At 38.8% G+C, this 17,508-nt stretch overlaps 1 protein-coding gene across 2 annotated transcripts in view; it reads left to right on the forward strand.

Moving 5' to 3' along the window:
- CPSF2 (cleavage and polyadenylation specific factor 2) overlaps positions 1–16,853 on the forward strand; it is a 32,828-nt gene extending 15,975 nt beyond the window's left edge. For both annotated transcript variants that reach the window (XM_003987928.6, XM_019833533.3), the window contains 7 exons: positions 5,241–5,341; positions 6,789–6,989; positions 9,360–9,512; positions 10,917–11,142; positions 12,286–12,585; positions 13,988–14,122; positions 14,512–16,853. In XM_003987928.6, coding sequence (XP_003987977.2) covers positions 5,241–5,341; positions 6,789–6,989; positions 9,360–9,512; positions 10,917–11,142; positions 12,286–12,585; positions 13,988–14,122; positions 14,512–14,604 — 1,209 coding nt within the window. In that variant the 3' untranslated portion in view covers positions 14,605–16,853. The remainder of the gene's footprint in view (positions 1–5,240; positions 5,342–6,788; positions 6,990–9,359; positions 9,513–10,916; positions 11,143–12,285; positions 12,586–13,987; positions 14,123–14,511) is intronic.
- Positions 16,854–17,508: the final 655 nt, after the last annotated feature.

Genomic DNA, 17,508 nt, shown 5'->3' on the forward strand with positions numbered 1-17,508 from the left:
TGGCTGTTTCCTAATATGCTCCTTTGCCTGTGGGCCTCCCAAGTAGGTGCTCTTTGTTTCTCTTTCACGCCTTATGCGCTTTGGGTGGGGTAGGTGTCCTTTTTCCTCAAAGCTTTCAAGCCATTTCTCTTCCCTCTGGGTTATGCCATCAGACTTGACAGTATACTGACCCCTTCTGATATTTCCTGATCTCTTGGTCATTCTCTGTTATTCATTGGTGGCTTTAACCTGGGTCACAGTCTTCCTGTCCACTCACTCAGGACTGCCTTCTTGATGACTCTAGCTTCCGTATGTGTGATCTGTCCAAGTCCTTGGCCCTCTCAGTTCCTTGACACCTCGTTTCTTAATGATCTTTTCCTCCAATCCACCTTAGCCATCCCTTCCCGCAACCATGCTGTCTACTCTTGTGGTCATACCCTTTACCTTGTTACGGGTTATCTTTAAAGATCTCTACCTCAAGCATCCCACTCTGATCTTACAGCTGACTTGCTCTAATACTCCATGCTAGCAATTTTTTGGTCCCATTGGGACTTTCAGTTTGTGAACCTTGCCACTTTGACTATCCATTGCTCCAGCTTCTAGTTAATGGTCCATTGTTACTTTATAAACACCTTTAACTCTGTTAGCCTCTTGTTTATTGTAACCACCTGGCAAAGCGGTGACTCTGGTTAAACCATTTGCTTGGCCATGCCTCTACCCAGGCAACCTTATGTTTGTTACTAGTGTTAATGCACCACTGGGTGGATAGATTTCCCTTCACATTCATGACCTCACATCTCAGACCGACACTTAACCACCAGCCCAACATGTTGTAGGATATTCCTTGTCCTACTCCAGTAAGATAGCTACACACCTTCTTTCTCCCCAAATATCCCACAGCCCATCTCAGCCCTCACTCATAGCACAGGAACTTGTTTCAAACTTAGCTAAGAAGTAGAAGCAGACAAGAGTCCCTTATCTTCTCCCCACTGAATAGCCTAACTTGTTTCTGTATCTGCACTTGCTGCTTTATCTCCTGTTATGGGAGCAAGACAATTGGCCGAATGACCAAAGGCTATTTTGCTTCATAACCAACTCATCAAATCTATCAGTTTTCCAAAACTAGTATCATTAGCTCTAAAGTTTATAGCAGTTGATACTGAAGGGGTTGATAACTGCCAAAGCTGTGCAGTGTTTTACATGACACTTTATTTTTCCTTCCTAGTAACCATTTTAAGGAATGTTTAGTTTGATAAAAGCTGAGTGATAAGGGTACCTTAGTCTTTAACTCTACTTAAGAAAGTACGAAAATAGTAACGAAAATCTCATATACATTCACTATCAATACGGAATCGGTGAGGAAGGAGTCAGAACAAGCAAATCAAAGTACACACAGTCCTTTGGGTTATTTAATAGCTTAGAAACACAAAGGTTTTTAAAAAAAAGTTTAAAAGGGCTCAGAAATACTTGAAATAGTTTCTTCAGATAAGAAATACTGAATCTGAAAATAATAATTACTAGAAATTCAATTAAGGCTGATGTGCCATTTGAGGAATTAATAAAAATATTAAAAGCGGTTTGAGTTTGGAAAACGTAGAAGGGGACATTTGGAGCTGTAACGTGAAATGTTAGGTTTTTGACTTTTTAGTAAGTGGTACTAATGCTCAGGCTTCTTTCCTTTCTCCCTTGTAGGACTATTTCTTCTCTCTCTGTTTCCTGTTAGTTTTCCCCTCTACTTGGGCATATCCGAAACACTTACTGTTCTTCCTGCTCCCAGTCCCACACTTACTCTTTTCTGAGTCTTCCCCATCTCAGCATAATAGCGGCACTTTCCACATATTGACTCTTGCCAGGAAAGTACAGGTTTTTTAAATGTCCATTGGTGTACAACATAATGTTAAGGGTGTACGTGTTCTCTAGCCTGTACCCAGACCAAGAAATATCACCAGTACCCTAGACGTTCCCTTCCCGATCCTTCCTGTCCCCTCCCCAGGGTAACCACTATCTTGACTTCTGATGCATAGATGGGTGTATTATAAACATCCAGATGTTTTTGAATAATTTAATCCATTTTAGTAACTCCATAATAATGCAGGCGTATATATGTACTGTGATTATTGAATCTGGCGGTTCTCAGAAGTATGGTGTGAGGACTCCTGGGACGGGGGCCTGAGATCCTTTCAGGGAGTCCCCACTTCTCATAGTAATGGTAAGATGCTATTTGCCTTTTCACTGTGCCTACATTTAATGTTGCCAAGTGAAAATGGTGGCGGGAAAGGTGCTGGTGCCGTAGCATAAACTCAGGCAGTGGCGCCAGTCGACAGCAGTCACCGCATTTCGCATTGCCACACGCCCGAAGTTCCAAAGAAGAGTCCGTTTCACTTAAGAATAGCCTCGATGAAGCAGTAAAAGTTATGAATTTTATTAAACCCTTTCAGTAAAAGGTTTTTAAAACTCTGGGTGGCAGGCTGGGAAGTGTGCATAAAGCAGGTATGCCGCACGCTGATACGTGATGTTTGTCTTGAAGAAAGCTAGTTGGGGAACTGAGTTGTGAGTTACACTGGCCGCTTTCTTCTTGGAACGCCATTTTTTCCTTGAAATAATGACACAGCTCTTCAGACTTGGGTATCCAGCAGAGATGAGCGAGGTGAGCTTGTCACTCTGAGGAAAATAATTGACAGCGTTTGTTGCCTAAATACAATAAAACTCAAACTTTCAAGTGAAAATTAGAATTTTGGAAAGCTGTGCTTATCACCAGGAGATGGACAACGTAAACTTAGAAGGCTTTGCTGATAGGATTGGTAGTGATATTTGCAAACGTGATATTTAAAATATTGTCAAGGTTTATAAGATTCGTGTAACTTGGTGAACCTGTATTTTGCAAATAACCAAAGCTTGTAGGTACAAAATTGCACACAAATAAAAGATCCATTCAAAGTGCAAGATAAATCAATCACTTTTAATATGTAACACTATAAAAAGTTATCGGTATCTTTCAGATTCCACATTACGCCTAATTTTTAAGAAACAACCAGTGTTTTGGGGTGCCTGGGTGGCTCAGTTTGTTAAGCATCTTACTTCAGCTCAGGTCATGATCTCGTGGTTTGTGAGTTCCAGCCCCGATTCAGGCTTTGTGCTGACAGCTCAGAGCCTGGAGACTGCTTCGGATTCTGTGTCTCCCTCTGTCTCTGCCCCTCCCCTATTAGTGCTCTGTCTTTTTCTCTCAAAAATAAACATTAAAAAAATTTTTTTTAAAACCTTTTTTTTTTTAAGTTTTTATTTATTTTTGAGAGAGAGGGTGCATGCACGAGTTGGAGAGGGGCAGAGAGAGAGAGGGAGAGAGAGAATCCCAGGCAGGCTCCATGCTGTCAGTGCAGAGCCCAACATGGGGTTTGATCCCATGAACCAGGAGATTGTGACCTGAGCCGAAATCAAGAGGCGGATGCTAACTGACTGAGCCACCCAGATGCAGTGTTAGAGTTTTAACGTAACATCAAAGAATATTCCTGGAAACACTATTTAAATATATTTTCCTTTTCCAACTATACATCTGTGTGAGGCTGCATTTTCTTCATATGCTTTAACCAAAACAACATATTGCAAGAGAATGAATTCAGCAGATGTGAGCATCCAGCTGTCTTATATTGGGCTACAAAATAGACTTGTAAAAATGTAAAATAATGCCATGCTTTTTACTAATTTTTTTGTGCGGCGGGGGGTGGGTGGGGGGTCTTTGGAAAGTGTAATTATCTCTTGTAAAAATAGGCTGTTAATGTGTAATGATTTTATTACTTTTTAGTGAAAAGATGAATTTTTAAAAATTTTCTCACTTTTAATTTCTGATTTGGTAGACATTAATAAATGTACTCTACCAAAAACCAAAAAACAACAGCAAAATATCTTTGGGGTTCTCAGTAATTTTTAAGAGTCTGAGGCAAATCCTGAGATCAAAAAGTTTGAGAGACCTACGGATGTAATCATCCTATGCTGATGGATTTTAAAGTTGAGTCTGGTTTTTTACCATTCCAAACATTGCTGCAATGTGCTTTTTTTCTCACGCTTGTGATTGTTTCAGTAAGATAAATTCCTAGAAGTGTTATGTCAAATGACAAACACATTTTTATGTTTAGACATTGGCAGATTGCCTTCTAACATAGTTTATCTAACTTTTCCTGTAATAGTGGGTGAAGGTGCCCTTTTCCCACATAGTAATTAGCACTAATAGATTTAAGGTCTAATAGGTTTAAAAATGGTAGTGTACATTTCTTAAAATTTTGCATTTTTCAGAAATCATTAGTGAAATTAGACATCTTTTCATAGCTATTTTTCTTATTTTGTCAATTGCTTATATATGGATTTGTCCTTTTTTTGACATGTTGATCATCTTAACTGATTTGGAAGAGCTGTTAGGAAAAAGAGCTTCTGATAGTCATGTAGTGCTGCAAATAATTTTCTCAGTTTCTTATAATTTTACGAGATTTTAAATGTCAGTGAGGTATTTTTTTTCCATGTTGCTGTATTTTTTCCTTTATGGCTATTGGGTTTTATGTCTTGTGTAGGCCTATATCAAAATTATAAAAATATTATCTATATTTTTTTTCCAGTTGGTGATTTTACAACGTTTATTTATTTTTGGGACAGAGAGAGACAGAGCATGAACGGGGGAGGGGCAGAGAGAGAGGGAGACACAGAATCGGAAACAGGCTCCAGGCTCTGAGCCATCAGCCCAGAGCCCGACGCGGGGCTCGAACTCACGGACCGCGAGATCGTGACCTGGCTGAAGTCGGACGCTTAACCGACTGCGCCACCCACGCGCCCCCCGATTGGTGATTTAAATTTTTTTTTTTTACATTTATTTTTGAGAGACAGAGATAGAGCACAAGTGAGGGGGGGCAGAGAGAGAAGGAGACACAGAATCCGAAGCAGGCTCCAGGCTCTGAGCTGTCAGCACAGAGCCCAACACGGGGCTTGAACGCACAAACCGCGAGATTGTGACCTGAGCTGAAGTCAGGCACTCAACCGACTGAGCCACCCAGGCGTCCCCCCGATTGGTGATTTTTAACTAGTTTAAATTAAACCCATCCTAGAAATGTAACAGCTCAATTTTAGTACTAATCTGAATAGGATCTGTCATTGCATGTAATGGAAACTTGAATGGTTTCAAATGTAAGATGATAAATTTCTAGATATACTGTGTCTCACACCCCACTGCCTGAACCCCCTGATAACGGTATTTCCTTTTGTTTGCTATTTTTCTTTAGTTAAGGAAGCGTGTGAAGCTTGAAGGGAAAGAACTTGAAGAATACTTGGAAAAGGAGAAACTAAAGAAAGAAGCTGCGAAAAAACTTGAGCAGTCAAAAGAGTGAGTTGTTTTCAAACAGATTAAAAGCTTATGGTTAATTGTATATAACTTAAGAACTTATTTCTAAGATAAATTTTAATTGAAAATATTTAAATTTTATGTCGACTTTGTTACTTTTGTTACATCTTTAAATGGTGCTAGAATGCCGGGTGCTTTCAGTGCTAATATTTTGTTTTGTTTTTAAAAAAATCGAGGTACCAGGGTGGCTCTTGATTTCACCTCAGGTCATGATCTCATGGTTGTGAGTTGGAGCCCCGTGTCAGGCTCCACGCTGACCCCGCCAAGCCTGCTTGGGATTCTCTCTCTTTCCCTCCCTCACCTCACCCCCCCCCCACTCCCCACCCCATGCTCACACCCTCTCTCTCAAAAAAACACAGTTAAAAAAGAAAAAATCAGTTTTAGTTTTTAAAGAGCTTTTTTTTTTTTTTTTTTTTAATTTGAGAAAGAGAGCAAGCATGAGCAGGGGAGGGGCAGAGGAAGAGAGAGAATCTTAAGCAGTGCTCCACACTCAGCCTGGAGCCCAATTCAAGGCTCAGTCTCATGACCCTGGGATCAAGACCTGCGCCAAACTCAAGAGTCGGATACTCAACCAACTGAGCTACCCAGGTGCCCCTAAAGAGATTTTTTAAATGACTTATATCGCTCACATATTTCTTTTTTTTTAAATTTTTTTTTTAATGTTTCTTTTATTTTTGAGAGAAAGAGAGCGTGAGGGGGAGAGGGACAGAGAGAGAGGGAAACACAATCAGAAGCAGGCTCCAGGCTCCAAGCCGTCAGCACAGAGCCCGATGCAGGGCCCGAACTCATGAACCGTGAGATCATGATCTGAGCTGAAGTCAGATGCTCAACCGACTGAGCCACACAGGCGCCCCATATTGCTCACATATTTCTAATTTCTTGTTCCTCCCTTGTATAGACATATTACCCCATGGTACATCTTTCCTTCTCCCTGATTTTTGTTTCATGGACTGCTGCATATCTGCAGGCAATAAGTTCCATCAGATTTTTCTGGGTTGTTTTTTTTTTTTTTTTTTTTTTTTTTTTGGTCTGTCAGATTTCTTTTTATTTTATATTTATATTTGAATGATACATGTACTGGGAATGTGAATTAGCAATTTACAGACTTCATTCCATTGTTTCTGGCAGGCAGTTTCAGACAATGCTGTCATTGTTCCCTTTGTTCCTCTGTATTGTGTGTGTGTGTTTTTCTCCGTTGATTATGATCTACCTTAGTGTGACTATGTTATTTAAAAAAATTTTTTTAATTGCATGTAGTTGATGCTTTCAGTGCTAGTATTAATGAGTATTTATTAACTGTCAGTTAATGTTTTACAAACTATCAATCCAATAATATTATCATTGAATTAATTGAATAATAATTTTCTAAACATTAATTCAAAATCTTTTGGGGACTTTATGACCTTTCTCTGTTTCACAATCCTCTTAGGGCAGACATAGATTCTAGTGATGAGAGTGACGTTGAGGAAGATATTGACCAGCCCTCAGCTCATAAAACCAAGCATGACCTGATGATGAAAGGTGAAGGTAGTCGTAAAGGAAGTTTCTTCAAACAGGCTAAAAAGTCTTATCCTATGTTTCCTGCCCCAGAAGAAAGAATTAAATGGGATGAATATGGAGAAATTATCAAGTACGTGAATAAGTTTTTCTTTCTTCTAGATTAGACTGTTTGGTGTATAACTCTCTGTATCATTAGAACTCGATAAATTTGGCCTTTCTGGTCATGTCATGTGCTTTGATAGTTTCTGAGTACTCCACAGAGGATTTGTATAGTTTGAAACATAAAAATAGAAAGGATGAGGAACATCTAGAGAATAAATATATATGTATTTAAAAATTTTTTTTTTCAAGTTTATTTATTTTTGGGACAGAGAGAGACAGAGCATGAACGGGGGAGGGGCAGAGAGAGAGGGAGACACAGAATCGGAAACAGGCTCCAGGCTCCGAGCCATCAGCCCAGAGCCTGACGCGGGGCTCGAACTCCCGGACCGCAAGATCGTGACCTGGCTGAAGTCGGATGCTTAACCGACTGCGCCACCCAGGCGCCCCTATATATGTATTTTAAAGTTTGAGAGAGTGAAAGAGAGCATGCACACGTGAGCATGAGAGTGCATGCAAGTGGGGGAGGGACAGAGGGAGAGAATTCTGAGGGATCTCAGCACAGAGCCCGACAGGGGCTTGAACTCATGAACTGTGAGATCATGACCTGAGCCGAAATCAAGAGTCAGGTGCTTAACCAACTGAGCTACCCAGTTGCCCCTAGAGAATTAATATTAAAGGCAAACTGTCAGGTTTATTACTTAGGTATGTGAAACGTTCAAAAAGATGACCAAAATCCCTCCCCTGCCCCTTAAAAAGAAAGGGTAAGGGACATGCATTGGAGAAAGACATAGGATAGGGAGAATTTTTGATAGATTGTGATGTGTGAAGTTTGGGAAATGGGTTACATCTCAAGCAGTTTTGTACACATTTTAGTTCCAAGAGGGATGTGAGATAGCATGGGTGGAATCATGGGAAGTCTACCAAATTTACAGCCACTACTGGAAGACAACTGAAATTACGTGTTCACATCCAAGTTTGAAAACACTGCTATCCTGTGTAAAGGTCCCTCATAGTTCCCATTGCTCTGCAGGCAAATGTCAAATGCCTTAGCGTGACGCATGGTGTCCTTCATAATCTGGTTTCTCCCGACTTTTCTGTTATGTTTCTGTATATTTCTGTCATGCCATTGAGCATTTTCTGCTGTCGTGGTACCAGCCTTCTCCGTTTCCTTCTGCTTGGCTTCTCCACGTCGTGCTCCTGCACATGCTCCTCCCTCAGCTTTGTTCCATCTTCCCGTCCCAGGTCTCCAGGCGGTTGAATCTGGCCTTACAAATTTCTGGAAGCCTTTCCTGTTTCTTCCTTGCCACCCCAGTACAGTCTAGGTCCCTCCCTGGTGCCTTCTTTGTACTTCCCGTAATGCTCTCTTAAGCATATAGTGGATTCTAGGTCATTCTTGGACTTACTTAGGAAAATTCCCCTGTCTACTTGGTCCTCTAAAATAGTGGAGAGGAAAAATAACGATCTAAATAACATTGGTGAGTTTGTTTACCATTCTACTTATTCTACTTAATTAGTGTCCAATATTCAGTTTTCAATTTCCTTATCTGAAAAGTGGGGGTAAGAATGAAATGGGATTGTGTTTTTAAGGCATTTAGCATAGAATCTGACTTGTGACTCATGACTCCTAGTGAGCGTGCTCTAAGTGGTTGCTACTACTATTGTTATTATGTGGATTATAGGTGGAGAAGTTGGACTCCAGGGTCTGAGAAGCTCCTATAATAGTCTAGGTGTTGGGTAACAGGGGCCTGGATTCTCAGGAGTGGGAGCAGATTTGGGGGGTGGGGCGTAGACAATCAGGGGGTTAGAGAGAACATTTTTAAGTTTGTTTTTAAATTTTAACATACAACTCTCTCTGATACTGGAAGTGAACATGGGAAGATAGATGCATTTGTGCTTTGTTGAAATAAAGGCAAAGGCTTTTGAGGGAGCTCATGATTTTGTATCTCAGTCTTCTTGGTAATGTGCCAGTGGGGAGTCATCTTTGGGCAGGGATAGGATAACTGGGGCTCTTAAGGAAATCAAAAGAGGCCTGAGATTTATAAGAAGTGGGACTTGGGAAGAGAAACCACAGAAACAGAAAAAGGATGATCGAAATAAATGCAAGGCCAGGTTGTAATAGTACTTTTGATAACCATGAAGCTCTCCTAATGGTCTATCTAGGACTCTTAACTAGCCCAAAAGCACGCTCTGAAGAGCATTCCTCAGTGGTCAGGAAAAACACAATAGATGCAGTCATTTGGTAATTGATACTACAAAGTTGCATTAGCTTTGGATCAATTGTGTATTTAAATCTTGAGATATGTGAGGAGCCTAAAACTTAATGCCATTTACTAAGTACATATATTATCTAATATTAGCTTGCTTGTTAGTGCTCTAATTAGAGACTTATATAATTTAGACCAGAGGATTTCTTAGTGCCAGAACTTCAAGCAACTGAAGAAGAGAAAAGCAAATTGGAATCTGGCTTGACAAATGGAGATGAACCCATGGATCAGGATCTATCTGATGTTCCCACTAAGTGTATTTCTACAACAGAGTCTATTGAAATAAAGTAAGTGCTTTTTGTCGCGTTTTGAAACTAGGTTACGAGATAAAATTTCAAGAACTTGAATTATATAATTTACGTTGTTTCAAATGTGAAATTTCTGAATATCCTCTAGTAAGTTGTTGCTTTTAAAATTTAATTTCTTTTTCCCTGCAAAGGTCTGTGAAGCATGGTGGCATTTTGTTTTCATTAATGGTATTTGAAAGCCAATGCAATTGAATTGGTATTGAGGTAGGGGTTTAACATTAAACTCTACATTTATATGAAGAAACATTCTGAACTTTGTAAGTCTAGTAGCACATGTTTAATTTTTCGAAGTGTTTGTTTTGTAAAATATACTCCTTGACTTAAACATTTCTAGTGCCCTAATGTCTGAAAAATGTTATTATAATCTGAAGTGGTTAATATACCTTTTTCCTTTTCTATTTGGTACAGTTAGTAACACCAGTAATTCATCATTTTGGATTTTTCTTTAAGTCTTTAGATAGCAAAGCAGTTTATTTGTCCAGTGATATTTAGCATATATTATGGGCTATGGTTGTTATCTAAATAATGCATGTTAACAGTGTCACAAAATTCTCTGCAGAATGGCTGTATCAGTTTATACTTTCACTAGCAGAGCAGAAGGCTTCTTTCAACCCTGTTTCCTTACCAACATTGGCATTGTTGAACTCTTTAACATTTTCCAGCCCAGTAGGTATAGAGTAATAACATATCACTACTGTTTAAGTTTGTCTTACAGTGATTATTAGTTTGATTATCTTCTTCAAATGCTTGGGACCTTTTTTGTTTTCTTGTCTATGAAGTCCCATGTTTATGGCCTTCATGTCTTTTTCTCTAGGGGTTGTTGCCCTTATGTTACTGATGTGCAGGGGTTCGTTGTACATTTTGGATGTTACCCCTGCTTGGTTTCAGACAATGCAGATAGCCTCTCCCATTCTGTTATCTGTTTATATGAGTGGTCCAGGGTCTACCTTGTTTAAAAAAAAAATTTTTAATTTTGATGTAATGAAATAATAAAATAAAATATTTTCATTATCGTGTTTGGAATTGTATATAATGAAGTCCCTCCCTGTCCCTGGTCATAAACATAATTCTTACATTTTATTCTATTGAATTTAAATCTTCACATTTTTCTTTTATGGCTTCAGCTCACCTGCTGTTGTTTGTGGCATTAGGTCAGCAATCGGTTTTATTTTTCTTTATATAGTGAGCCACTTTTTCTAATAATACCTACTGAAAAATCCATAACCCTTCCCCCTCACATACATATTAACACTGTAACATGTGTGTTCCTCAAATCCTCATTTTATGTATTGTGTACATTTCTTTCCTGATTATAAAAGCCATTAATAACTTGGTTTTAAAATTATCAGAAAAATAAGCTCGGATAATTCTGTCTAATTACAGAGCTAGGGTTACTTACATAGACTATGAAGGACGCTCTGATGGAGATTCCATTAAAAAGATCATTAATCAGATGAAACCACGACAGTTGATCATTGTCCACGGACCACCAGAGGCCAGTCAAGATCTTGCCGAGTGCTGCCGTGCATTTGGTGGGAAAGATATTAAGGTGTACATGCCAAAGCTACACGAAACAGTTGATGCCACTAGTGAAACTCACATCTACCAGGTAAGTGTGCTGGCACCCGAGCCATGTGAAATAAATACATTATTGTTGCAGATTAGGACAGGTACATTAGGAGTACAGGGGTGAGTGCGATAGACGTGGTCCCCTGTCTTAGGAGGTCTTCTAGTCTTTAAGGTGTTAGGGGCTTATAACAAGGAAAGAGCATTTATCACATTGTTATGCCTCTGATAGAGAAAGCACAGGATGTTGTGAATAAAGAGGGAGACACTGCCCCAGATTTGGAGGTTTAGAAAAGATTTTCCAGAGGAAGTGATAACTAAGCTGAATCCTAACATGTTTTGATGGGTTGTCAGGGTAATGTAGAGAAGGGAAAGAGAGAAAGGGTATTCCAGGCAGAGGGAACATTTGCAAAAGTATAGAGGTGACGGGAATGGGGAGTATTCAAGAATTCAGAAGTTTTATAAAAATTCACTGATGTCAAGGTTCTATTCATACTTGAAAAAAATGGAAGCAGATACAGAAAAACAGAAACAAAAACAAAAAACGAGAATAGCACAGAGGAGAGATTAGCTTTTTTCTGGTAGCAGGAGTTGGTGTCAGTTAAAGCAGGGATGATGTCTAGATTTAGTTGGAAAAAATGGATTGGAATTCACCAGGCAGAAAAGTTACTCTGGACAAAACAAGAGGAAGCAGCAGTCCAAGAATATGGATGTGTGAGGTTCGTGGTAATGGAGGAAACAGAAGTAATTCAGTGTTCTTGATGCAGCAGCAAGGGCTGATGGGTGAGACTTGTCAGTGGTTCTCAACCTTGGCCACACATGAGAACCATCTAGGGAGCTTTGGGGGTGTTAGGGGGACTCAGTGCTCTGGTTTTAGTCTCATCAGTTATGTTAGAATCACTGGAGGTGGGACCCTGGCATTAACACGTATGTTAAGAAATTGCCATGTGGTCCTAGTGTGCAGTCAAGGGCCTAGTGTGTCTACTTTGGAAAGTAGACAGGGGTCTTAATGATCTCATGGGTCACTAGTTCCTTACCAGTCACGGTGAAGATCAGGTGAGTGAAAGATTTTTGAATCTTAACACACATTACCAGAGTCAGGAAATAATTATAACAGGTTATATTTTGTTGTTAATTTATACTCTGAGGATTTTATGTGTCTCCCTCCCCTTTGCATGATGTGTAGGTGAGATTGAAAGACTCACTTGTCAGCTCCCTTCAGTTTTGTAAGGCAAAAGATGCTGAATTAGCTTGGATAGATGGAGTCTTAGACATGAGAGTTTCCAAAGTGGACACAGGAGTTATCTTAGAAGAAGGAGAACTGAAGGATGATGGAGAAGACTCGGAAATGCAGGTGGACGCTCCTTCGGACTCCAGCGTTCTGGCACAACAGAAGGCCATGAAGAGCCTGTTTGGGGATGATGAAAAAGAAACGGGTGAAGAAAGTGAGATCATTCCGACTTTGGAGCCCTTACCCCCCCATGAGGTAACAAGCACGTCCTGCTTCGGCCTCTTCCTTGATTTGTCTCCCTTTGGATTGCGCTTTTATGTTTCTGACTCTTTACAATATGTGTCCAATGTAGGCTAATTTTGGAATTTTAAAAATAAGATGACTCAAGATATGGTTATATGTTTGCATGCCTGAGCGTGTGTGTGTGTGTGTGTGTGTGTGTGTGTGTGTCCTAGACGGCAAGGGCTTGATAACAATTTAAAGGAAATGTTTAACAAATACTGTAAGATCCATGATTGCTTTGTAACTGATTTTTTTCAGTATTTAAATTTTGTTTTGTTTTTTTTTTAAACGTTTATTTTTTATTTTGAGAGAGAGGGAGAGAGAGAATCCCAAGCAGGCTCCACGCTCAGGGCAGAGCCAGACGTGGGGCTCGATCCCATGACCGTGAGATCTCAACCTGAACCTGACGCTTCACCAGCTGGGCCACACAGGCGCCCCTCAGTATTTAAATTTTGGTTGTGAGGATTACGTCGCATACCTGCTTCCGGTCAGGAGAGCTGTAGTTTTCTAAGACGGTGGAACTCCTGTACTCCTATTTTCGTGTGTTGTCAATTCCGCTGAAATCTCTTTTGGTTTCGATGTAGTTAGAAATCTTTTATTAAGTATGGCTATAATTTTAATCTAGTGTTTACGTGTTCTCAAGAGATAATCCAGTTAGCAGAGATCTCAGGTAATTAACTTACAGCGGTGTGAAAACTGTGTAGTAAGAGGCCCGTGTTCATGCAGGGGCCTCTTTAGCCTTTCTGTGCAATAAAGAATAGAACACAGCCTCTGTTGTTGGACTCCCTTCTAGTAATGCTCTTGAGATTGGGGCAAGAACTCGAATCTTTTTACTGTGCTAATGCTAGTGCTCATCAAGGCAGTTTCCAAGTAGCAGCGTTAGGTTGAACCGCTTGTTTTTCTGAGTCCAAAGCCCCTGGCATACCCTGCATTCGCCTCAAGGGAGAAGGGAAGGTGAGGCTGGGGTCAGGGGAGAACTCTCCTCTGCACTAAATGAAGGAGGAGGATCTGGCAAATGAATTTTTTGGTTCAGTTCTGCCTCCTGGCACTCTCCTTGACCCCCTCAGGCAAGTGGGTGAGTGACGAACATAACTTTACCAGATGTCTCTCTGTTACTGTGAGGCATGACTAATAAAATCGATTGGGAAACATTCAGAAAATGTGAAGGGCTTTGTGATGTTAAGTAAAATAATGAGGGAAAATTCAGAATAACAACTTGGAATGGGACTTACAGCCTTGATACGATCTGTCAAAGGTCTTCAGGGAAACATAGAAAATATCTTAGAGATCATGTGTTAAATCTCACTTTATTCGGTACCACTGTGTGTCTGGTGTTTTTTTTGAGGTTATTCTTTTCCCTTTAACCTTATCTAAGGTTCCTGGACACCAGTCAGTTTTTATGAACGAACCAAGACTGTCAGACTTCAAACAAGTTCTTTTACGGGAGGGGATTCAAGCTGAATTTGTAGGGGGCGTGCTTGTTTGCAACAATCAAGTAGCAGTCCGCAGGGTAAGTGTGTTTTTAATAAGGGATGAATTGAAGAAATGCTGCCTTCTGATGTGTTGCCCTTTTGAATTCTGTAATTCTTGATTGGTAATTTCACAAACTGGAGATCCATAATTTATATTCATTATGAATGATGACCTTGAAGGCTTATAAAAGTGGCTCTCAAAGAAATGATATATAGTTTCATTGTAAATTTTTATTTGAATCCTCTGACATTTACATGTCTATGTAAAATTCATGACTTGAATGTGAGATCCATATTCTGTGAATCAGAGCAACCCATTTCCAGACCAAGCATCAAATAATCTAATTAATATATTTTGGTTATTATATCTGCATATTAATGAATAGGAAATGTACTAAAGGTTTTTTTTTTTTTTTTAACTTTCTAGACGGAAACTGGCCGCATTGGATTAGAAGGCTGCCTTTGTCAAGATTTTTATAGGATAAGAGACCTTTTATATGAACAGTATGCCATTGTGTAAAGAACGTGATGTCAAGAAGTGTCTGTTTGACCTTTCTAAGAGAAAAGGGTTCTTATTCTAAGCTTTTGCTTTTTTGTTTTGTAACATACAAAAAAGAAATGCCAGAAAAATTTAACATGCATTAGATTTTTTAAAAATGTAAATAGAGTTCGTTTTGCTAATGGTCAAATGAGCATTCTACCTTTTGACTTTCAGAATGATAGAGATTCTAACAAGTGTGCAGGCCGGAGAGTTGAAGATGATTGGTTTCCTCTATAGACCCCTTATTCTAGAAGGGCTTTTTACTTGACTAAAACAATGCAACTTAGCAAACCAGCTCATGGCCTTAGAGAAACATGTTTGCATGAGCTGTTGCAAACAGTTTCTTATGTTTTCTGGAATGAAAAGTGAGAATTATTTAGAAAAGATGTGTGCTATATAAAAAAAACTGATGAAACGGTTTTTTGAGGCCTATGTGTTTAAAAAAAAAAAAAAAAACAAAGAGTGTACGCTCAGACTTTTCTTTGGAATTCTGATATGCAGTTGGGGCATATCTCCTTATCCCTGCCTATATTTCCTGGGTATTCACTCAAGTCTGAGCTGGTACACATTTGGGTCAGGAATCAATTTTTATTTCTCCCATTTCCTGTTTTATCAAGATTTTGTTGTTCGGTATGAATTATAACAGCATCATTTGAATATATATAATGCAAAAGAAATCCTTGATGTATGCATTTAGATACATCTTAGCTCTCAGCTAGGTTACTTTATCGGAAACTGTTGAGTGCTCTGTTTTTAAGGAAACAAATGCTGAACCACCTATTTTTATAAGGTAATAGTATAATTTAATCAAAAGGTGTAAATGTTTTCATCTCTTAGGCTTGCTCCTCCCTAGGGTTGCTGAAGCAGTGGCTGGATTTTATAACCTTGCTACGAAAATAATACTGAAGTTGGATAAGGTCATCCTTTCTCGTGTTCCTGTCTTTCTTCGGGCTAGCAGCCCTCACGTAGTATAAACCACTTGTGTTTAAGAGTAAAAGCTGAATATATGCAATTCTCATTGAACTTAAAAATGAAAATCGTGTTGCCCGATTGTAACGTGTTGATGCTTTTTCAGTGCGTAACTTGATCATGGCAGTCCTTGATCTTTACTTCCTAAGTCTTTAAGCCCTCCTCTTCATACTTAGCGTTTTTAGAAGGATCATTCTTGTTTAACTTATATGGATCTATGTATAGTACCACCCAGTGATACCAGACTAGAATTAAAATTTCATTCAAAGCTTACAAAAAATTTACTGTGGATTATAGTGCTAACTAACGCAAAGTTATAGTTTTCTGATCCTGAAAACCAGATATGCAGAACAACATTACAGAAGATGACGGTGAAGAGTATGTTTTCTTTGTAGAGCTTTGAAAAATTTTCACTTAAATTCTTGTTACTGAAGAGAGTAAGCCTAGAATCCTAGTTATATTCCAGGGGAAAAAAAGTCTGCATTCGTTACATGGCTTGAAGCATCTGGTTATACATATTACATTGCATTCCCGATATTGAAAAATTGTTTCTTGCTTTAGCCTTTTTATTGTCCTTTGAAAAGGAATTAAATTTTAAAATACTGCTTGAAGATGGCTATGCTAACTAATGTCATTGCAAGAGCAAGACTTTGACCTGTTTCTAGATGACAGTATTACTAAACTTTCTAAAATGAAGACATTTGTTCAGCCTTGGTTACTTAAGAAAAGTATAAATTTTAAAAAGGACTGTAGATATATCATGAACGCAGAGAACTTTTTCAGATCTTTGTTTAAAGGCAAAATAAATACAAGTGGACCATCAGCTTATATGTATAGATAATTTGGTTAAAAGAAATTTTATTGTAGCATTTGTTACAATGAGATTATAAATGTCAAGTTTCATTACAGTTTTTTTGTTTTGTTTTCATGAACCAGTAGGTGTTCTGAAACAGAAGTGTAGAGGTCAATTTTCTAACGAGGGCCTTTAAAAAAAAATTGAGATCTAATTCACGTACCGTAAAATATACTCTTTTAAAGTATATAATTAATTGGCATTTAGTATATTTAGTGTTGTACAACCATTACCACTAGCTCATTCCAGAACATTCTCCTCTCCCTCAAAAGAAACTCTATACCCATTCCTTAGCAGTCACTTCCCGTTTTTTCCTTCACCCTAGTCCTAGGCAACCATCAATCTCTTTCCTGCCTCTGTGGATTTGCCTATTCTGAATATTTCATAAAAATGGTATCATACAAAATGTGGCCTTTTGTGTCTGACTTCTTTCACTTAGCATATTTTCAAGATTCATTGATACTGTAGCATGTATCAGCATTTTTTATATGGTTGAATAATATTCCATTGTGTGGGTACACCACATTTTGTTGATCCATTCACGAATTGGTGGACATTTGGGTGGTTTCTACTTTTTGGCTATTATAAATAATGCTGCTATAAGCGTTCCTATACAAGTTTTTTTGTGTGGAGATGTGTTTTCAGTTTTGGGGGGTAGATACCTAAAAGTAGAATCGCTAGATAAATGATAGGTGACTCTTTTGAGAAACTGTCAGTTTTCCAAACTGTATTTCCAAACAATTTTCCGAAGTGCCTGTACTATTTAACATTCCTACCAGCAGGGTGTGAGGATTCCAATTCTTCTACATCCTCAGCAACACTTGTTACTCACCTTATTTTTTGTTTTAATCGTTCTAGGGTGTGTGAAGAGGTGTCTCATTGTGGTTTCGATTTGCATTTCTTTAATGACTAATGATGTTGACTATCTTTTCTGTACTTATTGGCCATTTGTATGTCTTCTCTAGAGAAATGTCTGTTCAGATTCTTTGTCTAGTTTTTAGTTGAGTTATTTCTTTTTTATTGTTGAGTTATAAGTTTTTAAATATAGTTTGGATACGAAA

The sequence above is a fragment of the Felis catus genome, chromosome B3 (assembly GCF_018350175.1).
Source record: "Felis catus isolate Fca126 chromosome B3, F.catus_Fca126_mat1.0, whole genome shotgun sequence".
Lineage (NCBI taxonomy): Eukaryota > Metazoa > Chordata > Mammalia > Carnivora > Felidae > Felis > Felis catus.